At 39.4% G+C, this 27,785-nt stretch overlaps 1 protein-coding gene across 1 annotated transcript; it reads left to right on the plus strand.

The window, feature by feature from the left end:
- The first annotated feature begins 1,837 nt into the window (after positions 1–1,837).
- LOC115353582 (coiled-coil domain-containing protein 169-like) lies at positions 1,838–27,335 on the plus strand. The gene is made up of 9 exons (XM_030043217.2): positions 1,838–2,021; positions 8,155–8,237; positions 8,691–8,807; positions 8,894–8,934; positions 16,347–16,445; positions 16,646–16,699; positions 20,523–20,599; positions 23,371–23,468; positions 24,109–27,335. Exons 1-9 carry the CDS (start codon positions 1,945–1,947, stop codon positions 24,177–24,179), a joined length of 717 nt encoding a protein of 238 aa, XP_029899077.1. The 5' UTR covers positions 1,838–1,944; the 3' UTR covers positions 24,180–27,335.
- Positions 27,336–27,785: the final 450 nt, after the last annotated feature.

A 27,785-nucleotide genomic window follows, 5' to 3' on the forward strand; every position in this document is an offset into this window, starting at 1 on the left:
TTGGCCTTTTTATGATGTGGCACTACTGTACGGATCAGTGAGGGGAAAGACTAGGACTTCTTCTGAAGTAATGAGAACAGTATTTGGGTATGTCTATGACAGAAACATAGAAGGTTTGTCTAGTTGGGAACTATTCAGTAGGCTGGTTAAGTTAATTTTGAAGCAGTTCTTCACAAAAACTGGTAACAAGAAAAATGGTTACTGATTAACACCTTTGCTGTTAAGATTCAGTACATTGAGTTAGTTATGAATGCTAACCTAGGTCCAAGTCATTACTTAAATTATTGGTTTGGTATGGAATGTGTTTTCAATATGTATCTTAAAAAGGTAGCATTCAGTAAATCCTGAAGGCAAAATGAGCAGCTAAATTTAAATGCAGTTACAGTGCAGCACTCTTCTAAATTCGTTTCTTGATTAAAGTATTTCAGACAATTTTGAATTCAATCCACACCTCAAGTGGTAATTCACTGATTAGGTGATAGCATCAGTTATAACTTGAGACTGTGAAAAACCACCTCCTGCTCTAATATATATTGGACAAGTGAAATTAAAATGACTACTTCTTCTTATGATCAAACTTCTTGCTTTCCATCCTACTGTTCTACCCCCAGACACTAGATCCTGCAGGATTGGTGACCCTGCTGTTCCAGTATCAGTAAGGTGTTAGATTGGCTCATTCCAGCGTCACACACTACCACCTTAGGACTAAAGCAACCAGGTCTAGAGGAAGGTGTCCCTGCCCATGGCAGGGCGGTTGGAACTACATGATCCTTAAGGTGCCTTCCAACCCAAACCATTCTGTGATTCCATAGCTCCCCTGCTGAGCACTAGGTCCCGTGAAGTGGTGAGCTGATCTAAGAGCACACTGATCACTCCCAGTTTCACCCTGTCCCTTGCATCAGCTCTGTTGCTTTTCTGAGCAGCTGGTGAGCCATTTCAGCTCACCAGCCAGAAGAAACTGCAAACATTGAACGTTTTCCCTGAAGTAAGTTTTCTAGGTTTCAGGAGCTGGACTGGCTCATGGGAGAGTTACACTAATGTCAGAGCTGGCACTGAAGCAGCCGGAGAAGGCAACAGGGAGACCCTGACGGAGGTGATGCCCCTCTTGGCAGCATTAGGCTGTTAGATTAATTCAGTCCACCCCTTAAAAGCTTTACCTTGAGAAAGCCACGAACCAATCTGAAACGCCTTGTTTGAAAACTGCAACATCAAACATTTTTTAAGCATGAATCCAGGCTGTTGTAAGATAATTAAAATACTAGCCAGTATATATTGGCTAATTGACTCCATTGACTTGATCAGTGATGATTAAGACTGATTATTCTAAGCTCTTCTGTCCTGTCTCAAGTCAGATTCTTGCAAACTAGTTTACACACACCACAGATTGCAATTATCAAGGGTGCCAAAATACAGGCTAGGCACTCTTTAAAGACCGGGCCCTGCCATGCTCTGCCTCCCTTCACATGCAGGTCAAAGCATTTCTTTAAAACCGTGCCACTTTCCATCCAAAACAGGTGTTTAAAAAAAACCCCAAACCCAGCACATTTGTGTTTCCCAGGTCATGAAAAGCTTCACACACCAACAGTTCACCCTGCACGGCCAAAACCCTTTCACTGGGCCAAAACCGTGTGGTGTTATTTCCCATTAATTTCTGGTGCTGCCCGAGCCGCAGGCCGGGCATTTCCCCGGACAGAGGGAAGAAAAACCCCATCAAACGACTGGCGTTCGCGCCCGACCCCGTCTCCCCCCTGTCCCTCCGCTTTCCCGGCAGAGCCGCGGCGGCTGCCGGGACCGCGGTCTCCCGCCCCGAGGGCTGACAGGACCGGGGCGAGGACCACCGCCCGCCCCGCTCCCTCAGGCCCCCGGCGGGCGCTCGGCGGCCATTATCCCGCCCAGCCGCCGGGGACGCCGGGGCCTGCGGGCGGGGCGGGGGCCGGCGGCGGCATGAGGGAAGGCGGCGAGCGGCGGGCGGCAGAGCCCGACCGCCTGGCGCTGGAGCTGGGGCGGGAGAGGCGGAAGAAGTGAGTGGCCGGCGGGAGACGGCGGCGGGGGCTGAGGCCGGGGGCCGGGCTGCGCTGACGGGGGCTGCTGCCGCCTCCCCGCGGCAAAATGGCGGCCGTCGCAGGCGGCGGGTGCCGCGGCTGAGGGGACGGGGAGGCCGCGTGTCTCCGGGAAGGTCCCGCAGCTCGGCTGGGCTGTGCTGGGAGCGCGGCTGGGAGCCGCGAGTCGGCGTGGGGCGTAGGGCATGGTGGGCGATCGAACCGCTGGCCAAAGGGCTGGGACTGGCGTGAGGAGCCTGAAGAAGGTGGATAATTTCAGCCAGAAGCGGGGCTGGTGCTGAACGGGCAAGGAAAATGGGCCTGGGTGTCGTGGTTTAACCGCAGTAGGCAGCTGAACACCACAGAGCTGCTTGCTGCCTCCCCTCCCAGTGGGATGGGGGCAAGAATTGGAAGGGTAAATGTGAGAAAATTTGTGGGTTGAGATAAAGACAGTTTAGTAAGTAAAAAAAAGGTAACAGAAACAAACCAAAGAAAAGCAAGCGATGCAAAAAAAACCCCAGTTGCTCACCACCAGCTGACCAGTGTCAATCCCCAAGCAAGGCAGCCCTGGCAAACTCCACACCCCTCGTTATTATTGCTGAAGACGACATTACGTGGTCTGGAATATCCCTTGGGTCAGTCGGGGTCAGCTGTCCCGGCCTTGTCCCCTCCCAACTCCTTGTGCCCCCCCAGCCTGCTTGCTGGTGGGGTGGGTGAGGAGCAGAAAAGCCCTTGGCTCTGGGTAAGCACTGCTCAGCAATAAACAGAACATCCCTCTGTTATCAACACTGTTTTCAGCACAAATCCAGAACAGCTCCGGATGAGCTACTGTGAAGAAAATTAATGGTATCCAAGCCCAAACCGGTACACTGGGATTGGAAGCCACAGTGGGGTAAGAACAGAAAAGACCTTACGTGGGTGCATGCCTGTTTGGGGGAAGAAGAAGCAAATGGACAACAAGGTGCTCTTTAAACACGCATCGTTCCACAATGTCGAATAAAACTGGAAAGCTGGGTTTCACTCTTTCTCTGCTATCAGTAAATATCTCTGAAACCTACAGGGAAGGTAAGGTATCTCTCTAGTGCATTTTGCAGAGAAGATGAGGACCTGTTAGTGCAATCAGTTAGTCCCCTTGCTTAAGCAGCAAGTGTTTCAGTGCTCTGATGATTGTTGATGCTCATGCAGTGGTGGGATTCTAGGTTGGTTTTTTTTCCCAGTTTGCTTAGGAAGTTACACATTTTTCCCTGTGTTAAAGAACATGATTGGCTTTTGAATGTTAACAAATTAAAAGTTAGAAAATGTCAGAAGCTCCTGCACTGCTCCTTTAAGTCAGACTCTTAATATTTACATTTCCATACCATTTTCAAACATTCTGTTCCATACTGATGTTTTCCCTGGACAATGTTTCTTTCCGTGTCTGGGCTGCAGATTCTCTTCAAACTAGTCCTGCAGTTATGGACTTCATAAAATGTATATTCACTAAGAGAAAGGGGGGAAGCCAATATTAACAAAGTCAAAATGGTTAGGCAGCTTGTGTGTTCAAAATGGCGCACAAAGGAGCTTGGACATACTTGCACCAACGTGTAAGCAAATGTCCTTTTACTAAGTCTCCTGAAAAGTAGCATGTCAGTGTAATATATCAATTATCCTTTGCATACACCAATTCTTTTACCTGACACACAATCCTGATACTGTAGGTATTCAGGTAAAAAGCAGAATGGTATTGGCTTTGTTTCACTGCTCTGGTTTTGTTTTGTTTTGTTTTGTTTTGTTTTAATTAATAAAAACCTAGATTCTTTGTGCACCTTAAGTTCTTGCTAATATACCTGAGAATCTTCTGCAAAACTGGGCCGAAAGCCCAGCACAGATTGTGAAGTGTTGACTTACTTGCCGATGAAAGGAAAATATATATTTAATAAAAACCTTGAAAAAAAGGTTTTTGATGGCATGACAGTAGAAGACTTGCAGCTCCAGGTGCATTCTGCACCTGTTTCCTGTGTGTATCTTGTGTGTACAAATAGACTATATCATTATTGCCTATTTCACAGAAGTTATTTATTCAACCTAACTGTTAATGACCAGGCTTGTTAGACATCTGCATCTAAACCAGTGGCATGTATAGTCAACGAATACAGAAAGGCTCTTTGAAGGTGTGATTCATCTGCCCTACTGTGGCTGGCTGTTTTAGATGACTCACACCCTAGGAGGTGCCTGTTTCTCTCCATTGGGTATAAAGCAAGCTGAGGATGACTGGCTTGCAGATAGATGGTCTGCATTCCTTCACAGCCATCTCATCGTTGTTGTCTTTTTACTGGCTTATTTGATTATTGTGCCATTTAGGCAGTTTGCTAACAGCCCACCTACCACTCTCATTTAACACTCATGAAAAAGAGATTTTTACTTCAAAGAGTAAATTGAATCATCCATGTCCGTAAGGGGTCTGTACCTAAAGTACCTGCTGATTCTCAATGATTGTGGATGTAGTGCTGTGAAATCTTTCAAAGGCTTTAATGAAAGTCAGCTTAAATCTGACTCTCAATTACTGTAATCAAGGTTCAGCACAGGTTTTGACGGGGAAATGTCATGGCAAATGTTTCTGAGAGAGAGCGCGAGCGAGAGAAGGCATATAATACTGCAGTATACTTCTTAATAGACAAAGAGGTCTTAAAGCCATATATTTATGCATGTCAGCTACTTACTAATGTTGATGGAGTTGTGTGTTAATTCAGCTTGTGAGATTTCAGCTTCTGTGGCTTTCCTGGCAAGGAAAGCTGCAGCATTTTCCCAGCATACTGCTGACTGCAAGTGTCTGAAGTCTGTAGCTTTCAACGCTGTGTATGCTCTTCCCTGTGCTGCTGCCTTTTGCACTGGGCAGTATTGTTTCTGGTTTGTTTGTAGGTTCTGAAGGCATCTATGTATTTTGTCTTCTACAGGAATCAGTAAAGGTCTGCCATGTTGTAGAGCTGATGCCCTAGAAGTGGCGTTTTGCCTTGAGCTTCTCCTGTAACATTTCACTGGTCTCTCTCTCCACTATAGAAAATGGCTTCAGGCAGCCTTTTGCCTGATACATGTACCAGATACCCAGATCTGGGTAGCAAAACGTGCAGGAAAATGGCTTTCATCCTAAGTGGCTGTCACTTTCAAGTAAAATAACACCCATAAACTGTCTTAAAAAGAAACTTAGCAATTTTTTCTTTTGTCATTTCAATCACAGCCTTCTTATCTGAACTGTGTTTTTTTTCTCCTTTTCTTCAGAAGAGCTTTCTTGTTACGCTTAGGATGCAAGGATGTAGTTAAGTTCCCCTGACGACTTAAATGTGAACTTCCAGGATTTACGGGCTTTCTTCTGTGATGACTATAAATTGTCAATTGACATGGGAAAGATTCATAGGCCTTGAATATGTCTAATTATGTTTTAACACGTGAGGTTGGAGGTAAAGTTACACCACAGTCCCTCTTAAGTACACACCAAGTCTTTGGGCAGGCAGCTATACACAGCTGCATTAAATTCACAGTAACAGATACGTGGCCTGACCATCACTTCCTATCACAGTTAGAAATAACTGCAGAAATGGAAAATACTCAATACATTAAAAAGCTGAAGTATTTACCAGGTTGATCAAAGTGATTGATTTCTACAATACCTTCTCTGTCAGGGCAGGAACTGTAATTTACTGCATATACACTGCGTAAAATAGAGAGGTTCCACCCTGAGTACTTTCTGGGTGCTATTGGAGTATTAAATGTTTAATAATAATTAGATTTCTTTAAAAACTGGTTTCAGTTGCCAAATGAAAATAAGACTTTCTGTTGGTGTAGCAATTACAGTCTTGACACCTGACAATTCATCATTTCTGTACACATTTGCATCAGGACAAAATATAATTAGAAGTTGGCTGGAAGTTTTGCTAATGATGTAGAAAGAATAATAAAATCTTATGTAATAAATGTTGCATATAGTCTTGGAATAGTGACAGAAATTAAAAACTGAAAACATTGGATTTAAAGAACTCATTCTTCCTGTGTTATCCCTCTGCATCCATCTAAGCACTTTGTTAGGATTTCTTTGAAAAGGTAAACCAATTTCAATTTGATACAGCTCAGCTCTAGTTACAGCTTTGACTGTGTCTAATTTTCAGTGTTTTCCAAAAATCCCATTTTAGCACTCACTGTTGTCATAATTTCCTCTTTTCCAGGCACTGGGAGGTTGATAGAAATCGGCTTTACAGAAACCTTATTTATTTTTAATGGAATGATACCAGCAATGTAGTAAGACTTTGTCTTTCTTTTTCCTAGCCATCTGCCTCTTTCATTTGGAGTGGGAACAAACAGGCAGCAGCAATCAGATTTCCTTTGGTTTTCTTGTATCTAATACTTTCATTATTTCTTTCCTTAGGTCCCTCCTCTCTAACGTTGGTAGGGACAAAAAGAGCAATGGAGCAAGGAGGGACTGGAAGACCCAGCTCTCCTCTGCCATTCGAGATGTCTGTCTTACTGTGCTCCAGTGTGTTTCTTGCACTGAAAACGTACTTGCATTATGTTTAATTACTCTTCTTTACATTTCTTTGCTATTTCAGCTCTTCAGCCCTCCTTATTCTAGGCATACCTCTTCTGTTTCTTCAGATTGGTTGGTTTGCTTCTGCTTCTGCAGCTTTCAGTTGAAATCTGATGTTTCAAGCTGTGGAAAAGAAATGTCACCAACTGAATGTGAGCATGAGGAGTGCAACAGGTGATACTATTTATCAGTAATCACCTCTATCATCAGGGCTTTAATTTCTTATAGGCTAATTAACTATTTCTTGAAGAGCATTTCTTATTATGAACATGTTCAGAAAGAGAAGATCCATGTTGACGTGGAAGCTCCCCTTAAAAAAAAAATAAAACCACACCAAGAAATAGGACAGCACAATGATTTTCTCACTTGCTGGTTTAATGAATTAGGCTAAGATTTAAAAGACTTCTACAATCATATTGGTATTGTAAAGCATTTTCTAAAGGGCCTTATTTGCAGAGTTGTGTTCTCAGTTCTTTTGAAATATCTCAATCTGGGCACTGAAAAACAGAGGCATCCAGGAACCATTGGTTGTTTTTTGAACTCTTGGCCTTCTAAACTTAACTTTAAAGGACAAAACCACAAACTGCTCTTGCATTGTGGTGCGTTGTGTTTTGCTTGCACCTATGCTGCTGTAGGCTGACTTCCTGAGATCTCCATAGACATCTCCAAAAAGAACCAGGCTGTTGGCATAAGTATGGTCAGTAATTTAGTTAGGAGTAATTTCCTCCTGGCGTGATCGAGATCATATGATTCATTGTAGCACACTAAACTACCATCTTACCACTTAGAAGGATGAGAGTCATTCAGCACGTTGTCTCATGCATGCAGGTGGGTTGTGCTCTCATCAAAGTCCTCTGCTAGCTTCTGCTTCTGGTCATACCTTCCAAGGCAGAAAGAACTCAGTTTCCATGGTACTTGTCAGCTGTCTGGCTGCCCGACCAGTATACAGAAGTAATCAATGGGCAAAAATACATTTTGCCACAAGATTAAGTTTAAGGTACGGAAAAAAATGGTGGCTTTAGCTCCTGTATTTTTTATGTAGCGCTCAGTTACTTTAATCACTGGCTTTCTTTTCTGATAGTCATAATACATGGCATGCTTTGCTTGGTTTTGTTATGGGTACCATTTAGAAAATGACTCTTAATCACTGAGCAGTGGGTCAAAATGAAAAATTAATTCAGAATTTCAAATAGCACATCTCTCAGGCATATTCTTGTTTCAAAAAAACATATTCCTTGGGCATCTTCTTTTAGATGAAAAATTAAGGTCATTGTCTTCCCTACATTTGTTTAATTCTGCTAGACAGTTATTAAATTTTAGGAAATGTTGGTCTTGTTGTTTTATGGAAGTAATTTTATTCACAAAGTAGAAATGGTTCTATTGTTTTTAAGGCTGTACTGTAGTATCCATAGAGAAAAATACATTAAAAAAAAACATGGGCAAGATGACGTACATAGGAAAGACCAGTAGATACTTCATCTGAAAATATATTCGTTTTATTCTTTTTAATTTTAATAATAGGATTAATGTAATAGCTGATTTATTCTCTAAATACCACAGGCAAATGCTTGAAACCTCAATGTTTGAACTGAGAAACACTGTAACAGAACTGGAAAAAAGACTTAGCAGGGTTGAAGATGAAGGTAAGTGAAATACAACAGGGTCTTGCTAATTGGTTAGGAAACACAGAAAAAGAATTCTTTTGGTTAGGCCCTACAGAGATACAAATTTTTATTTAGAAATTTAAGTTATCCCTTTTCAAATGTGACTATTATAGGTGTGATGTTGCAAATGTGAAATTAAGGAATGCTATATGCTGCCATGTTAGCTTTTTTGTTAATTATTAATGAAACTATGGATAACATGAATTCATAGAGTTGGTTAATATTCTGGCCACAGTAAGCCCAGTGAAAAATTCCCTTGATTTATATTTTCAAGCTCTTTTGTATGCAAAGATCCTCATTATGAGGATTACTAATTGGAGACTTTCTCAGTCTCCAGAAAAAAGTGGGAACAGTTTGAAAAAATGCTACCTTTTTAGTTGAAATGGCATGAAATAATCTGGGAAATAGAATAACCCTGTATTTGTTTTAAAGGTAGTGAATGGAAAACCAGATATGAGACACAAGTAGAATTGAACAAACAGCTGGAAAGGCAAATTAATATTCTTCGAGACAAGATGGAGCTTATTCGTGGAAATCCAGCAGGAAGAAGTGGGTATTCATAACTGTTTTTCAATAGAATTAGTGATTATATGTTAAAATTATATCAATGGGTCAAATGTTCTGCTTATTTGTAGATAGATTGTCCATTGTTCGCACCTTTGATCAAATGCCTGTGGTGAGTACTATGGCATTAAGTTGGTTAACAACAAATAGCAGTGTAATTGAAGAACTTGTATAATATTTGTTTTCTCATGACAAAAAATAGCAGCAGCCTGGTCTAGAAACCAAAGCAATCACTCCTGCTTACTTTTTTATTGTTTCAGATATGCAGTTACTTATAAATTTGTAAAGTATAAAGTCATTAAGTAGGAGGTACGTAAGACCGGAATATTGGGAAGAATCATGTAGTGAAATTTTTAACTGAGTGAAGGTTGTGTGATTGAACCTGAAGTAAGGCATGTGAGATGGAGTAGCTGGACTAGTTCTGTGAATAAATGGAAAAATGTTGAACCTTGATCACAAAATCATGGCATCATTTAGTGTTTGACCACTTTCACAGTAAAAAAAGTGCTTTCTTGTGTTCAGATGGAATTTCATGTGTTACAGTTTGTGCCCCTTGCCTCTTGTCCTGTCACTGGGCACCACTGAGAAGAGCCTGGCTCCCTCTTCTCCATTCCCTCCCATCACGTATTTATACACATTGATAAGGTCCCTCTGGGCCTTCTCTTCTCCAGGCGGAGCAGTCCCAGCTCTCTCATCCTCTCCTCATCTGTCAGATGCTCCAGTCCCTTCATCATCTTCATAGCCCGGTGCTGGACTTGCTGCAGGAAGTTCCTGTCCTTCTAGTACCGGGGAGTCCAGAACTGGACCCAGCACTTCTGATATGTCTCACCAGTGCTAAGGAGAAGGGAGGGATCGCCTCCCTCGACCTGCTGGCGACATTCTTCCTAATGGAGCCTGGGCGGCCATTGGCCGCCTTTGCAGCAAGAGCACATTGCTGGCTTGTGGTCATCTTGTTGCCCACCAGGACCCGAAGGTCGTTCTCTGCCAAGCTGCTTCCCAGCCAGTAGGGCCCCAGCATATACTGGTGCCAGGGGTTATTTCTCCTCAGGGGCAGGACTTTGCATTTCCACCTGTTGAACTGGACTTCATGTGATTCCTCTCTGCCTATTTCTCCAGCCTGTTGAGGCCCCTCTGAATGGCAACACAATCTTCTGGTGTATGAGTCACTACTCCCAGTTTTGTATTAACTGTGATAATATAGATGAATAGTTGCAGTAACATTTTGTATAATAAGTTACAGGAAAATTCCTCATTGTAGAGTAAATTTTTGCAACACTAAAGGAAGCATCTTTCCATTTTTTAGATTTTATTCCTTAAGATGCTTGTATTTCATGACCTGTATTTCAACAAAGCATAAACCATTTTTCTGCCATCTTGAGAAAATGGCAAGAAAAAAACAGTAAATATTTTGACCGTTTAGTCTTCTAAAGTGGTAAATGAAGTGAAAACAATTTTAGATTCAGGACTGCTTTTTCCTTAGTCTGTTATCTGCTGAAATCTTTTACTTTGACACCTTTTCTCCTTCTTACCCACTTATAGAAATAGGGAAGGTAGATAAAGATGTTATAATGCCTTGTAACATAAGCAGGAATAATGAACGTTATGAGGCAGGGCTCTGACAAGTTTTATTCCAGTTGCTTATGCTTACAGACATATTTCCATCTGACTTTTTTGTGCTTCAGATTATGAAGATTAATGGGAGTTTACTGACCCTAGAGAAGGCTGCATGCCCTGTTAGTGGGAATGATTATCTGTTGTAAGCAGGGTGTGAATAATTAACTGCTCTTTCTGATCTGATCCATGGCTTTCAGATAGTAAATATTTTTGCCAGTTTTAGTACTGTCCTAAAGACCATGGTGTTTTCTAGGTTGGCAGGACTATTTTTTTTTTAAACAGCTAATTGAAAAAAGAACAAAATCTTTCCCATGCCGCTTTCCTGTTTCACGGAGTTGATTTGAAAATACAACTGGGATTATGTTTGAAGAAAAGTGTTGAAGACAGAACACTGGTCTACCAAATTTACAGTAGAGTCTGCTTCAGACAATGTTACTCCTGTCAGCCTGTAAAGCACAGACTGGCATGCATGCTTACAGTATAAGAAGTGTTTATTTCCATCCAATTGCTAGTACTCTTAACCAATCCAGTTACATCTTGCCAAGCACTCGAAGAGTCATTACCAGTGAGATAATCTCCTTCACCAGCAGCTGGGCTGCACCAATCCAGTACATTTCTAATACCTACTGAATACTGCCTTGCCTCCTCACCGATGAGATATTGTTCTGAGAGGTTTGATTACTGTTCCCATAAAGGAAAGAATGACAGCACAACTGGAAGATTCATACTGCCAGAAGGAGTCTAGAAGACAGTTTGGAGAGTCCTAGACTTCCTCAGTGACACCTAGGGAAGTCTGGAGCCCATGTGCCATGCCATGGTTTTTTCTTCTGCAGTTTTAAGTCCTTCCTTCAGCCTTCCAGCTTACAGTGAATACATTCTTCTGTTTGCTAGCCAGAGGGGAAAAAAAGTGCGTAGGGACTTAGTGAAATGTTTCAGTTTTCCTTGTTTTAATTTTCAGGAGATGGAAAGAGGGGAAGAAAATAGATGCATTTTGTGGGCTTTGCTGGTTTTATTTCACTGAAGCTATCAGAAAAGTCATTGTATATTTACAGATACTCTTGGAGAATGCGGAGCTGCTTTTTTTTTCTTTTAAATTTTAGGAGATACAAAACATTGGTAAAAAAAATACAGAGATCATTTTGTGGTGTCTAAGCATACAGGTTTATCCAAATCCTTTTTATGGTTTTGTGAGTTGTTCATGGGAGTAGGGGGGAATTTTTAGCTTCTCCACAGATGAGAATAAAGAGCAGATGTGGTGAGTGGGTGTAGAAAAGCAAAGAGCTTTGCAGCCAGTCATCAATCTACATTTGCTCAAAGTAAAAATGCTGAGAGTGGGTATATATAAAATTGTGTGCGTGTGTGTTAAATCAAAAGTACACTATGATATTCAGCTTTCAACTTGGAGTTGCATATGAAGCTCTGTGGAGAGATAGCAAAGTGATTCTTCCAGTAAGTTGGTAAAATTTCTATAATACAGCAACAGTAGACAGTAGATTTTGTTTTGAGCAACATATTTAGAAAATTAAATAGTATTTGCAAGTCTTTTAAACCTGTGTTCCCAAGGAGGTTAGAATTGTGCAGTTAGAGTTATTAGAAGGGCCTCTAATAATTCTTAACTTCCTAAGCAATTTCAGCTGTATTTAACAGAGTTATCTCAAAGATACTAAAGAGATTTATCTTACTCAGCTAGTCATTTAAGGTCCTACCATAGTCAACAGAAGGAGAAAAACATGTCTGTAGAGTAATTCATCCCATTTAGAGGTAGATAGCATAAAATATTTTCTTGATATCAAGCACTACAGGGAAAATAAAAAAAAATTAGTCATCAGAGACCCTGGCAGTCAGCAGGCTATAAAAACCTGAATGAAAGAGAAGAATACAAGTGCAAATTCTGGAGTGATGAACAAGGAAGCACAAAGGATTTTCTGTGTTGATAAATTGCAGTAATTGTTGCAGGTGGCTTGCACTATTTTTACTTCAGAATTAGAATCATACTGATGAATGATTCGTTGCTATTAAAGACACGCCTAAACCATTTAAATACACAATTATCATTCTGAAGTCCTTATACTGACTTGAGATAATCCTTTTTTTTCCTTTAAAAAAAATCCTGTAGATGTCACATGACAGTAATTGCAGAACCAATACCTTGAACACACAAATTTTTACAGGCAGGGTTTCGAAAATCATTTTTGTGTACTGAAGGCAGATCAAAAATAACCTAAACAGTGACAAGCAAAAGGGAGTTCCAACAGTGAAAACTGTTTAGTCAGTAATTTCCTTTATGTCCCAATGAATAATAGAAATGTCATATAGTACTTCAGAAATAATTACAGAATGAATGCCTTCTCTCTGAAGTATAACATGATGTGAATTTTACTTGCCTCTCTTAAACATGCTGCATTCATTTGTTCACATTTTTTCATTAAATGAGTTTTGGTGAAATACATGCTCTCTGCTGAGCATAATTTCCCATATAAGCAGAAAGAAAATTATTCCTTTCTCTCTCACCATTTCTGCAAGAAAGAATCCCTAGATAGCAGCTTTAGTATGCAAATACTGAAAAGCATACTGCAAAATCGGTTCAGAAGAGCACACTCCTGATAGCATTGCCTTAGCAACGCTCTAGTTAAGATTAGCCAAGGAACCAAGGTTTCTGTGATAAATCACCATTTTCAGGAATGTCCAGCACCATAGCTGAGAAAATTCTGACATTAAGGGCCAAATAATTGCTTTGCAGAGCCGCCTTTCTGAGAGCACCGTGACACAGAACTGAGACCCTCACACAACCACCTCAGGGTTTTTGCCGTCAGTTTTAAACTGTAAGCAGAATGTGTGGCAGTGGCACACTGGAGAAGGCGTTAGCAACATGACAGGAGGGGAATCTTGCGTTTATGAAAACACGCAACAAAGACACTATTTCAGTAGGTGTTGATAACTGCCTATAGGGAACATCAGCACTTTATAATGGCATAGGAAACGACAATTCTCCTGGCAAGTCACTGATAAAGGAACCTTGTTGCTCGTGCTGGAGTAAGTCACCAATAGCTCTATGGGAAGAAGAAATCTGCTATCCTATCTTTTCATGAAACTTGGAAGCATTTTGGAGAAAGTTCTGTAGTCTGGTCTGACTGCCCTAAGCTATATCCTGCCTTCTCACAGACTTCCTCTTCCTACTCCTTTCATCTGACGTCAGACAAGTATTTTGGATGCCTCCAAGAGACCTTTGTGATTTGCATTTTTTCCTTTCCTTGTCATGTTGGCATTAGTTGTTCGTCCTGGTGGCCTTGCACAAACCAGCAGACTATTTTACTCAAATCGCTTTGTGGTATTCCCAGAGACAGACACTTTGTATTTCAAAGAAAACAATCAGAGAAAAATCTTGCAGTCAAGTGACATTTTTAGCTGGCTGTTCTCAAGAATTCCTCAGCAATTGACTGGGACCCTGGGATATCTTCCAGGGAAAATGTGTAAGGAAGGGATCTCCAGACTTTTTCAGGCCTATCAGGAGAGATACTAAGTGAAATGTTTCAGAGTCAGGAACAACTTGTTCTGCCAATCTGAACCACAGCAATGGAAGTCTCCGTTTGAACTTCCTACTGCCCGAGTCAGCAGATAACCTCTATGAGCAATGCTGTGGAGACCATTGATATAAGGATTTAGGGTAGCAGTGTCCCACACCTCTTACACTGAAGGAGCCTGAACTTTCCAACAAGTCTCCAGGCTGATATCTTTACCCTGACCATTGCCAATGTCTGGTGGGAACAGGACGCTCTGCATTCATGTGGTTCAGCTCTCAGTCTGGTTTGGAATATGAAGATGGTGCTAACCACGAGGGGGCACTTGGCATTTAGGCAAGTACAGGGAGCCTTTCTTCACCTGTACTGAAGCCCTTACAGCATTTGGTATATATATATCGAGTGCATACTCTATGTAGAAATGTGCTATGCTAAATAATTTTTAGGCGTCCTTTGTTCAGTAATATATGACTAGTGAGTTTATTGGTATCAAGTTAAAATCAAATTCTGTTACAGTAAAACTAAAGATGTAGTATTGCTTTTTGCTCTTGATGGGTTTAAAATGATATGTTAAAAGATTCAGCTAGAGCAGCTGATGAATGTCAGCTCCTAGTGTTGGAGGGAAGGGAGTTTATTTTCTAAACAAAACTTCATTTGATTTAAAATGTCACGTAGAATGGATTGCAAAGGCTTCTTGTGTTGTTTTTTTTCTACACAACTGACAGATATGTTGCTTCTGTTCTAACTCATGGAGAAAAGTTAGAGGATTAGAGCTGAAGAAAATTGCCATAAGGATCAATGGTCTGCATGAGCTGGCTCTGATGAAAGCAAGTTTGAGCTTCTTGATGATGTCATGGATTTGTCACCTTGTCTGTTGTGAAATGATTGATAGAAATTGTCACCTCTTGCCACTGGTAGCAGGGCAAGGAACAATCCAGAATGAGAGCAACTTACGTGGGTGGCCTTAAAAATTCAGCTGCAGTATCATTCTGTATAATTTCATTTTCTGGCAATTGTTAAGCCAAATGTGTAACTTCAGTCGAATGAAAAGGAAATTGTGCGAAAAAAAGAAGAACTGGAGAATTGGTGTTCCCTTTGTGAAACTCTGGGCTTTGGTCACTGCTGGACACAAGACTTAATGTATCATTGCTCTGAGAGTGAATCTTGCTAAGCCCTGCAAAATTTCGTTACATAAAGAAAGTATTCATTTAAAATCTCAGTATGTCTTTTAGCTTACCAGCTTGCTCGGAGTGGTTTGACATGGACGACTTATTGAAAACTAAGGATCTTAAATTCAGGTTAAATCCTTTAGTCAGCTTATGACTCCTTTTCAGGAATACATTGTCCAGCTATTCAAGGCTTAGTAGAAGAACCTGTAATAAATCTAACTTAAAAAAAATTTCAATATTCAGTTAAACCACTTCTAAAAAGCTTTTTCAGAATTTATCTTAGTGGTTCATCCTGGGGTTTGGTTGGCAATTTCTCCTTCTGTGGGAGTGCTGCATAGCTGGGAGGCTCCTTCTGGTTCTCTTGAGCTCTCACTGGTCCTTGCTTTGTATTGAGGCTTTTCTGTGCTCCAAGAACTCTGCTACAAGTCTTTGTTACTGTATGCTTTAAGCTCTGTTTTCTGTGAGCTTTTGCTTTTGTGTTTTACTCTGTTAAGCACTAAGCTGATCATACAACCATGAGCATTGAGAATTCAATCTGTTTCAGTGAGGCTTCCTTCTGCTTGCTTCCCACAGAATTCAGGAAAGGCAAATCCAGCCCTTAGTGATTTAGCTGAGTTCATAGGCTGGCGTTTCTCCCTTCTTGATTTGTATTGTGCAGCAGCTAAAGACTTCAGATATATAAGGTCTCAGCTAGTTCTTCAATTACTGCCTTGAAAGTAGCTGGTGGGAGGTAACTTACAACCAGTCCTGGCTAAAGTGGGTTTCCAGAACTTCTTTGAAGTTTTACCATTTGAAATGTTGTCGTGTCTGTTTTTGAAATTACATTTTATAGTGTTTGGGGAGCCCAGAACTAAACACAGCACTCCAGGTGTGGCCTCACCAGTGCTGAGTAGAGGGGAAAGATCCCCTGCCTTGACCTGCTGTCAATACTTTGCCTAATGCAGCCCAGGATAACAACCTATCAAGGAGCAGCAGTGTGGAAAACCATATCTGTGTCATTTTAACACAGTGGAAATCTGTAGTGCATAACTGATAATTGTAGCATATAGTTAATTGCTTTTGTCTTTGCATTGTGCCAGCCAGAACCATGTAAGCAAAAAGTGTACAAGAAGCAAATAGAATGACAAATATCATAATGCTTGAAGAATAAGGACTATGGTGATGATATCTTTATATGGTATGGAAATATTTGTAAAACATTGTTTTATTTACTATAACCACAGGGTTCCTTAAAGGAGGTTCTTAAACAACTCGAAGAAGAGAAGAAGAGTCTCCAGAACCAGCTAAAAGACTATGAACTTAGACTGGAACAAGAAGCAAAGGTTTATAATCACTGTATGCCTCTAATCTATAAAAGCCATTATGTTGTCTGACAGACAATGTGTGTGGAACACACAATAGTATAGTTCCACAAAAAATGTCACTAGAAAAAAGCTCTGCTGTATATTTGTTTCTTCCTGTATGATTCAACTTTAAAAATATTTTGCTTAATGCTAGCCTATATCCCTTATTTTAACTGTAGGCTTACCACAAAGCTAATGATGAGCGGCGCATGTACCTCTCGGAGATCTTACAGGTAAGAAAAACATGCTGTTCAATAACTTTTAAAAATCATTATGCTTTCTTAATACAGCAACAGCACCTGTTAATGCCATTAGGTCAAAGTCTTTTATCACTTCATTCATCTACCAAATCCATTACAAAAGCTAGAAATTTTTAAAAATTTTAAGAGCTAGAAATGGAAAGATTGCTACAATTTATTTATTTTTAAATACTGGTTTTGCTTTTGTGTCAATTGGAGTTTCATTGTTCCCAAGGATAGTCAAAGTGCCCTTAACTGAGAAAGCTGAAGTAATTTTCTGATACTTGCTTGCTCATCCATTAGTCAAAAGACTGCTATGCTAGTTAATGTTTCAGTTGAAAATAACAGAACCAAATTATTAGCAGTAGTGACACCCACCTTAAGTAGCAATTCCTCTTTTTCATATTTCTCCTTTTTTCTTTTAAACACAAACTAGCCAGCCAGCTCTGAATGACAATACAGCACATATTTCAATTAAATTTAGAACATAAGGGGTAAGATACCTTGGTTGAAATCAGAGGTTAAATCTTATTGCTGCAAATTACGTAATACATAAAAGTTGATACTATAAACTAGAGGAACCTGTAAAGGAACCTGTAAAGATTTCTAGTACTTCTTATTCTGAAAGAGCTCTTAATTCCTGAATAACATAAAAGTAATAGCTTAGTGTGATACTCCAGAATGACTGTCACTGAATCCCTGTCATAGCTAACTGGGGTGAAAGGCTGTAATTAGCAGTGTTTCCATGTGTTTGCACAGTGGGCAACTGATTCTCTTATGTGGTTCATTGCTGCTTTGGGAAATCTGAAAGAATTGCTTAAACTAACTTTCCAGCATGAAACCAAGAAAAAGCCCAGGAAATGCCCATGATAACTGTTAGTATCTTTGCATTAACAGTGAAACTAGGAACTGCTGGAGGAAGAAGGTAGGAAATAAAAGATGATTTTATTACTGAACATGCTAGCAAGAGGAGTGCCTATGTTCAGCTGCCTAGAAAAGCACTTAAACATGCATAAAACATTATTTGAAGTGAGGTGTATGTACCTGCATGTTGCTTAAATGGGGCATTAGGGACTAAGATTTTGCCACTGACACTTAAGGTAGTGCATTGTATTTTCACTAATCAGTTATTTGCCCCCATGATTTCAGAACCATATGAGAGCAAAATAATAATCTCCAGATTAATCTCTCCGTCTTTAATTCTCTGAATGTTAAACAGCCAATCTAAAGTAGTTGCAGAGGGATCCTCTGTAATCTATGGAGAGAGAAGCATGTTTAAGGTACAAACCATCACACCCATTTTAGATCAAGATGAAATGAATTTCTGAGGGATTTATGTGTCCCTCTTCCTGAGCTGTAAGCGGAGCCTAGGTGAGTAGTTTAGACATCTATCTTTTACATTGCTAATCTGAACATGGCAGTCAACCTAATCGTGGTTGACCATTGGTTGCAAAAGAATCAGTGGCTTATCTGGGCCCTTCAGGTCCTGTTCTGCTATGACTTTGATTTGATTGTTGCTTTTATATTATCTTAAAATGTGCGTATGTATGCCCTCCCTTTTAACAGCTCATTTTAACAATAGGAGGCAGAAGTAAACTTACATTCAGTCCAGACTCTTTCAGCTGTATTAAAATTTCAGTGTTTTAGAGCCTGCACAGTAATGTTGGCAGAAGAGTTAGAAGGATTTACCCATAGGCTAACATTTTCCATACATTCCAAAGTAAATATACTACAGGATGTTGTTATCCTGTGACAATATATTCCAGTGACACTCTCTTAGTTACAGAGGGTGGACATAATGTCTTTTTAGGCCTTTTTTTCCTCATTATGTTCGTGCTTTTCTATAGCTCGCTGTAAAAAAAAATAATCATAGAATGGAAGTTTTTACTTGGAGGTGTTAAAAAAATCCCAGATATTTTGGGTTTTTTTCTACTTTGTTTTGGATCCCTCCTGAAGCCTGCAGCAGAATGGAGAGATGCTTCTGAGCAACCATTTCTTTTATTTACCTTTTTTTTTTTTTATTGAGTGCTTTTCTGCTTTTTTACAAAATATATGTATCTTCCGAGTGCTTTTTTTGTTTGTCTTGTCTGGATCTGTGAGGATATAGTCAATTTTGAATGGTAGTTTAAATTAAAGATTTCACAAACTTGAGAACTCATGCTAGAGGCACCGATGGTTTATGGTGTATTCCTGTTTGCTTTTTTTGTTTTGCTTTCAATATGAAAAAATATTGGGTTTGGATTTGGACTCCACAAATCTCAAAGCACTTTCTGGTGGTATTCAGAAATTGGTTTGAGAAGCAGGCAAAGAAGAATGATAGATATTTAAAAGGGCCATTCTTTCAGGCCAGATTTTTACTGCAAACTTTTACTAACATAGTAGAGTCTGACTTGTGATTGGGATTTCTTTGCAGAAAAAGACCACAATTATAGAAAGGCACAACTGGAAAGCTGCCTGTGCAACAGCGGCTCATTTTAGTTGGGATAGGCCTGGAGTAAACTACCAGCAAAAACAGTGCTATAGATAATAATCGTATATACTGGCACTCTGTATTCATATCAATTAAAAAACCAGTGAAGGCAATCGTAGCCCAGATCTTGCCTTGTGTCACAGAATCACATCTGCTCAGAAAAATGATAAATTATACTAGCCGTCATCTTTAGTACTAGAGTTCCTTGAGTGCAAAAAATGTCTCGCCTTCAAGAAAGTAAATCTGTGCAGATCCTATTCCATTTTTAGGCTTGCACTCTGAAAAGACTCTGCTTTAGTTATAGCTAAACTGGGTCAGCAATACTTGCCTAGTGCATTGTATACATGGAAGCACAGTAGAAACCATTGTCTTATAAGCAGTGAGACATGCTGCTTTTCAGTGCCATAATTTTTTCTCACAAGTGTAAGATGTTTTCACACATGCTATAAAATGTAAAGTTGTAATGTAATGTAATGTAATGATCCAAACTTTGAGCCTTGTTTAGGTAGCCCCAAAATCTAGTTCTAGGCTTTCAAAAAGTCTTCCTTGGTCTGGTTAGCTGATACGTCATCTATCATGATTATCATATATTTATTGCGTGTTCCTGATGGATCCCATTAAAGGGGCTGAGAAAATTCCATGCACTTACACTAGATGCCCAGGTGTGCACAGCAGCCAGACAAGCCCTAAACCTTCTGCATTTTCTGTTTTTCTGTCCATGGTAGAGCTGTACCTCTGAGAGGTAGCTCTGAGAGGTAAGGGCAGCTGGGTGAGCCAGCAAGTGCTAGGTGAGAAGGGAACCCTGTGAACTGAGGAACAGGAGAACGAACTGATTTAATCCTGCTCAGATGCTTTTGAATGCAATACCAAGAGTAACAACTGGGTTTTTTTCAGTATGTCCAGTAATGTAGACTTCCAGAGTCTGCAGAGATTTCCATGCTGTGGTATTTTTTTTGAAGTGTTTCCTGTTCTCAATTAATGGTTTAATCATTCAAAAGTAGAACTAAGTGACTATAAATTGTTTTGTTTCTCATTCAGGGAAGTATGTTAGAAATAGAATACTTCTTCACTGACAATGTGGAATTATAGGTAGTATGACCAAAAATATGCTGATTGAAATTACATATTCTCTAACAAATAATAACAAATAATGGTATTTTTGCACAGCAAGGGATTTTGGCATGTGTTCAATTCCCCAAATCAACAAGGCATCAGTGAAATATGTGCTTAAAGTACTTTATGGCAGTAAGACTGTAGTGGGTCAAAATTAGTTTGGAAATATTTTATTTTCTTAACTGTGATTGTGGTTAGGATTTAACTTGTTTTGTAAAAATTTGGCTGTTGCAGACCTCAGCGACACTTCAAATTGTTGAAAGGCAAAAAACAGATGCTCTGACTGGCAAGGGAGAAAACCAGATACGGAGGTAAATTTCCTTTATATTCCCTCTGTTTTCTGGTTTATTATTTTTTGTTGAATATTGCAACTTTCCGTTCATGGTAGATATCACTGAGCATAATCCTACTGACAAAGTATTACTCTTAACATCATTTTTGATACTGCTTTTTAATCAGTTTTATTTAATACTAAGTATGTTGCAATATTGAAAATACATATATTTAAGTGGCCTTTTTGAAATCTTACAATACCTCTGATGTTCTTCCCTTTCAACCTGTGTTTAAAATGGATCAATTTTTTCTATATTACTGCAGAGTTGGGAGCAACAAGTATACCCTTTAGTCCATGAAGAGTAATTCAATTAAATAAATGCCTGCCTTGGTCCTTTTTAGCCAATAGAGATTGTAAAGCTCTTTGTGGATGATAATGTGAGTGATTTTAGATGACAACATATAAAGGCTTCATTGTTTAACAAATTTCTGTTTAGTTATATGGGTTAGAAATTTAAATTTTAAAAGAGCCCACCTGCTCTGAGCTATATAGAAATAAAATGAATTTCTGATTGTAGTGCTTGTGAGAAAGCTTGAAATTGGAGGAGAGTTATTTTTTTAACTGAACTGAAAATGTTAAGAATATAAAGTACGAAGGATATAGGGCATCACATCAGAAGTGTGTTGGACCCAGTATCCTGCCTCCAGTGGCCATAAGTAGATGCCTACAAAAGCGTAGGCAGGCAGATACAATATTTGCTTTTGGAACTCTCCCAAATACTTTATATTTGGAGACTTCCTGAGCTAGTGTGGTTTCTATGTATTTAGTATCTCACAGTAAATACTCTTCCATGAACCCACTTACTTCTGTTATTAAAATGAGCATACACAATATATACTGGGAACATCTGAAAATGTAATGAGTAAATTATAAGCATGAAATTGTATAGACATATTTGCTTGCCAGCTTTATGCTTGCATTCTGTGTAAGCACAGAATCACAGGATTTCATAAACTGGAACAGTAGATCTTCATTCTCCAGGAGAGGATATTAGTAGAATATGAATTAATGTAGTACAATATGAATTAATGTAGTACAATATGAATTAATGTCTATAACTGAAGTTTCTGAATACAGAAAAAGCACTGTATGGGTCTGAGGTACCCCATATATAGCCAGCGTGTTGCTTCTGGCCCCAGTGATGTTTAACATAGCTCTTGCGAAGGTCAGGAAGCTAGAACTAGGAGAATTCACTGTCTCTGCTGGAAGATTAAATATCGTCAGCCAGATATTGAGAGTTGCTGAGGGTTAGCACTGATCTGTGATAATGTTGGCTTTTTTTTATAATTTATTTTAGTGGATCATTACTTACCCTGAAATTATATGACAGTGTGTTTCTGTAATTTTCTTTATATCAAACAAAAGAAAATTAAGTGTAAAAGATAATAAAGTGTCCTGTAATTGCTGATCTCAGAAGATGCATATTGTAACAAAATATCCCCTTTTTCCCTCAGAGGATTTTTTTTAAACTTTTCAAAGTACTTCATGCACATGAAGGGAATAATTCATCATTTAAATTGTCTTTAATAGCAAAGGACCCAGTCTGCAAAGCATTGGCTTTTATAACCAGTGATTTAGAACTTTCAGGTCAAACTTTGGTCTTGGCAACATGGAGATAAGAATGGGGATTGGCATAGTTCGTATTTTGAGGAGATGCTAGAATGTAAGGAGGCACCCCTTGATCATCACAAGGTTAACACAGCCATTGTCATATTATTCCTTTTTAATTATGTTTTGATTTACAGCCTGAAGGTTGTTCGTTCAAGCTGACATTAATGAGAAATAATTTCATTCAAATAAGAGAAGACTTGCATGATTGAAAATATATGTGTTCTTGAGAATAATTTGAAAATTTTCTGCCCTGAGTTCTTATCTCACTTCTGTTGGCCTTTCAGAAAACACCTGCCTGCATTGGATTTCAAACCATACTAAGAAACTATGCTTAATGTTTGTTTTAACTATAGGTACAGGTATGGAAAATGCAACCTGTATATTAAAGCAACACTGAAACATTTTTGAGTAGTAATTGTGAACACTAATTGTTGTTGCATTCAGTTTCCTGGCCATCCAAACATAGAAGTCAAGTTCAGTAGGGGTCCTTTTTATGCCATTTCATAGGACAAGAAGATAGGCTAGCTGACTTTTGGGAAAAACATGGATGTCTTGATGACTCATGTCTCTGATGTGATCTGAACAGCCAGTTTAAAGTCATTTTGAGCCCTTACTGTCATACTGAGGCATATAGCAGGACTTATTAACTCAGTTTCAACACTGCACTGGCTGCAGCTACGTGGCTTCTCAGTCCATCAGTCCAGCTGGTTTTGAGTGGAAAGAGGTTTTTCTGCCTGCAGAATTCTACACAGACATACGCTGTCTGCTTGGTCCAGCTCTACAGTGATCTGCAGATTAATCAATTGATTTTGAGTAATCAATTTATTTGAATTTGAATAATCAATTGATAATTGAGCACTTGGGTTCTGACCTTTGAAGCTCTTGAGCAGAAGTAGCTCCGTATCTCTATGGGGGCAGCTCTCCCTTCAAGACCATGACTGCTTGTAAGAGCTCGAACAAAGGATGTGTCAATCTCAAGAAGACTGGCGAGCCCTAGGGACAAGTTTGTTGGCTGTTTGTCCAGAAATTTGGAACTTGCACAGATCATGTCATCGCAGCTTCTACTGCATAACAAAATATTTCTCTGGCTATCATCATGAATATAATGATGTGATGTTGTGATATATTTTCCTTCAGAGTGCCTTTACTTGAGAAAGACATTGAAACCCTGTCTGTTGTCGTTAGAGTATGTAAAGTGATGTCTGTCCACTGTAGTAATGAACAGGGAGAGAAAGGTACGTTGCGTAAGAGTCGAGAAGCATGTTGCTTGATCATGAGAATGACCCTTCCAGTTTGTGGAATCACCATTCCCCTCCTGGAGATTAGTTTACATTCCCACTGATTTCTCTTAGAAGATGAAGATGAAAACGGCTCTGGTAGGTTTCAGGTAGATGGTGTATGTGTCCTTGATGCATACCACTTCAGAAGTCTGCTGGCAGCATTTCCCATGTATGATCATGGGCTGAAGAGCATGCCCCTCTGGAGTGGAATACCTGCAGAGAACTGTAACTACATCTACATGAAGTGTTTTTCCATTACCTCATGGGAATTATGTCATTGATGAAAATGTCTCCTTAGCCAGTTATCATTCTCTTTGTGCAAATGTTTAGTATTCTGTTCATGTTCTTCGAATGCCATCATTTAGGTAACAGGAAGTAGTCAGGAATCATGAGATGAGGATTGAGTTTCTGTGCAGAATAATTAGATGCTCCGCTAGCCTGCAAACCCAGAAATATACTTGTGTTTTCCTCTCTCAGGTTTATTAATTCATAATAGTAATCAGTTATGCAAATATAAAAAGCATGCAAATTTCTAGCAGTTAAAGCTTACAGGCAACGTGACACTTGCTGACTAACTTCACCCATTTTATTTCAGAGGGAGGTACAGTGTTCCAGGAAACCCGAAGATGGTTAATCCTCAAAAAGGATCGATTAAAAAGACTGTAGGAGTGAAGCAGCTTCCAAGGCTAAAGGACTGATTTAATATTAATGCCAAGAACTTCCAAACACTTTTTAAAAATTTTAATTTAACTGAAAGTTTCAAAATTGAAAATGAATGTATTTGTGCCTTATTATAATACCAAACCCAGAGTGGCATGTCTTCTTGGCAGTCTTAACGTAAGTGTTCCTCTGCCTAATGGAATTGTTCTAGTTGCCATCTTTGTTCTGGTGATCTCTGACCCTTTCTATTCTGGTTCTCATCAGTGATTCTGGGTGTCAGGGAGTTGGAAGCCTTGGAGAACATTTCATGTCTTTATACACTGTGTAGATCCTTGAACTCTTTGACTGCACAGCAACGATTGAAAACAAACAAGCCTCTAACATTTTTGATCTCTCAACCAAGAAGAAAAAGGCAGACTGATGTAACCTGAAGTATTATCTCAGCACCCAAAACAGTAAATCTCAGATAAAATTCCATTCAGGGGCATCCCCATTCAGTACAGGCAGCAAAGAGGCTCTGAAGTAGTCTGATGTTGGTACAGCTGAACACGCCTTTCATTTGGCTTTTAAAAAGACCGACAGCATAGTTTACTAGCCAGTCTGATTTCTTACATGATACCATACAGTAGAGTCCCTTTACAGTTGTTTTATATTCCATGAGCTTTCTTACTCTAGCAGAGAAGACAAAACACCTCCAAATCTAACTTTTTTAAAAGTTGGCTTGCCACAGACCCTGTGTCGACCACCACTTTCTGTCTGCATGGGTTAGAAGCACAGCACCATTTTCAGCTACTTTAGGCACTAGTAATGGGTAGAACCAAAAGAAAAATCGAGCGCTTTTTATTAAGGATTCCTCAGAGCCCATCTTGCGGAGGCGTTCTTTCTTTTAAACACTATATACGCTATATGTTTCCTGATATTGGTATGTTGCTATTTGAGATTTAAACTCTCAGGTGAACCTTTGTATCCACAGTCTGGGTTCCATAAAAATTTCTATGTATTCCTCAGTAGCACTGATCCATGTATTTTTAGGGTCCAAAATAGTCTTTAAAGTCATCTCTTCAATGAAAGTAGAACTACTTCGTATTTTCATTCTTAAGCGTGCAATTATCGTTGCAGTTTCATTACCGACATTCTAGTCATTAAACTTCAGCAGAATTTTTTTAAGTGGCAACAGGAAAAATGTTTTGGTAATGAAGCTTCAAGCCTCTGGGTTACCTTTTAAAAGCTCTTGGCAGAGCAAATGTGATTGATTGACTGCCCTTTATTATTTTTAAGAGCATCCCTAGCTCTTTGCAGTATCTAATAAAGCTTTTTGCCTCTTCAAGAGCAGTACTAATAGTTCCTTATTACTGGCAGCATTAAAGTGAGGCTGTAATTAAACTCATACAAAAAGATCAATGATGTCATTCTAAAATGCAGAGAAAGAAGACTTGCAGTATTGTACAGCATATTCAGTATGGAAACCCCATTTTTTCTCTTACATACTATGAGATTTATTACAGATATTTCTAATGTTACCATGACGCACCTGGTATCATTCTTTCATAAGCAGGGTGGTCTGCCTGGCCAGTTTTTTCCTCACAGTCACAGCTGAAAGCATAGCACAGCTGATTAGGTTAGCACTCTTCTGTTCCTGTTTTTCACATGGAAAATTTCCAAATTTTGATTATGCTGGCATTTGCCATTGTGGAGAAGGAGAGGGGAAAAAATCACCATAATTGTCCTATTGGCATAAAAGAGAAGGGACATCTGCAGTAGTGAAGAATATCTAGTTCTTGGACTCATGCAGCAGACATTTACTACTGCTGTCTCTGAATCAAATGTTAGTCAATACACTCAAGTCTGGTCCCCGTAGCACCTCAAAATAACTGGAAACATTGCACAAATGTGGCAGAACAGCATTTATTCACAGCAGGAGACTTGGACACTTTCCTCATGGGTAGTCCTCACTGAGGACTTAAAAGGGACATTTTTACTTTTGAAGCCTAAGAAGATACATTTATTGGTACAGTTTGGTACAGTAGTGACCTGAGGAGAGGAACAGACTATGTCCTTAGTCCCTGTTTCAGCTTGCCAGGAACAAGCTCAGGATTTGAAACTCAGTAGTATGATAATTAAGCTCTAAAACATGTGTTTGACCATTCTAATTGTGTGTCCAGCTGTAATGTTTTCTGTGCAAAATGGTTATAGTTCTGTACTCTTACTCTTTAAATGACTTGGCATTTCATTTTCCTCCCGCCTTTCTGAAAATAAGGGCACCCTGATGATTAGGTTCGATGACTCAAGTTTCTTTGCAACAGCAAAAAGATAGGTTTTGGTTTCAGAAGTGTTGCATTATTTCTTTGGACCTGAATAAAACTTTTACACTGCTAGCTTTCCCAAACCATGTTGGAATTTTTGGTTTGGTGGTTTTGGATGGACCGGTGTTCTGAAGTTCCTGGCTTATCTTGCACGGACTTTTCTCACTGCTGTTAAAGCTGTGCTGTGAAATGGGGTTTGTCTACATTTGCAGCAATGAAGAGTTACACGTCTTTACACAATATCTTCTATGTGGCTATTCCAGCGCATTTAGGAGTAATTAATCCTTCAAAGCACAGTAGGTACTGTTGTTCTCATTTTAGGCATAGAAGACTGAATCACAGAGCTACGTTTATTTAAATTAGAGATGGGAGCGTAGTGATGTCTGGTTTTTCCCTGATTTCATGACAGGGTGATCTTTTGTAATGTTGTTATCCGTTAGAAGGTAAATTCTGTCTCCTCTAAAGTCTCTGTGCATCATATTCTAAACAGTGGACAAATCTGAAGACAAAAATGGGAAATGGAGTTGCTGACAGTTGTGGTCAGTGAGTGAATGGAGCTAAATGTCAGAGGAAGATAGGATTAGAGGTGAAGGTTTGAATCTGGCCAAACTTCTTCCTGCAGCATGGAATGTAACTGGGATTCCAGATGTACTGGTTGTAGTGTAAGTGCCTTTAATTGATGGACTGAGAAATTTTATATCCTAACTCTTGGGACTTGAGAGTATGCTTCCCTTATGTGGTTACTCATGTAACTCCACTGATTTCAGATGAGTCATGATTTTGAGGTAACTATGGCATTTTAAGTATTTACCTGTATTGTTGCTGGCAAATATGAATTAAAAACCTCAAATGCTGGTAAGCAAGCATTTATTTTCCAAAATACATTTTTTTTTAAGTCTCATGATTTAAGAGGGTATCGAGTTGTGATTTTTCTTTTTAATAAATCAATATAACACCACCGTATTCCTCTATGACAGAATAAAATTAAAATGTTTACTGGATAGGCATTGAGTGTGTGGTTGATTATTATGTAATTATGCAGCATAACCACAGACTCCAGAGAACTTGGGTGATGAGCTTCCTATATTCAGGATATTATTAACAATAAGTGAGATATTTCATTGCTTAAATACTTTGTTTAATGGGTTCTCCATATAAATAACTGACTAGGTGGTACAGTTCACAGCTTCCCTGATTCCTATGATATTCTATCTCCACTGGTAAAGACGAGATGCGTAATTTAGTATTAATACATTTCCAGTGGTGGAAAATGCTGCGCAGGCATTTTTAGAAATGTGATGCAGACACA

This window comes from Aquila chrysaetos, chromosome 19 (genome assembly GCF_900496995.4).
Source record: "Aquila chrysaetos chrysaetos chromosome 19, bAquChr1.4, whole genome shotgun sequence".
Taxonomy (NCBI): Eukaryota; Metazoa; Chordata; class Aves; order Accipitriformes; family Accipitridae; genus Aquila; species Aquila chrysaetos.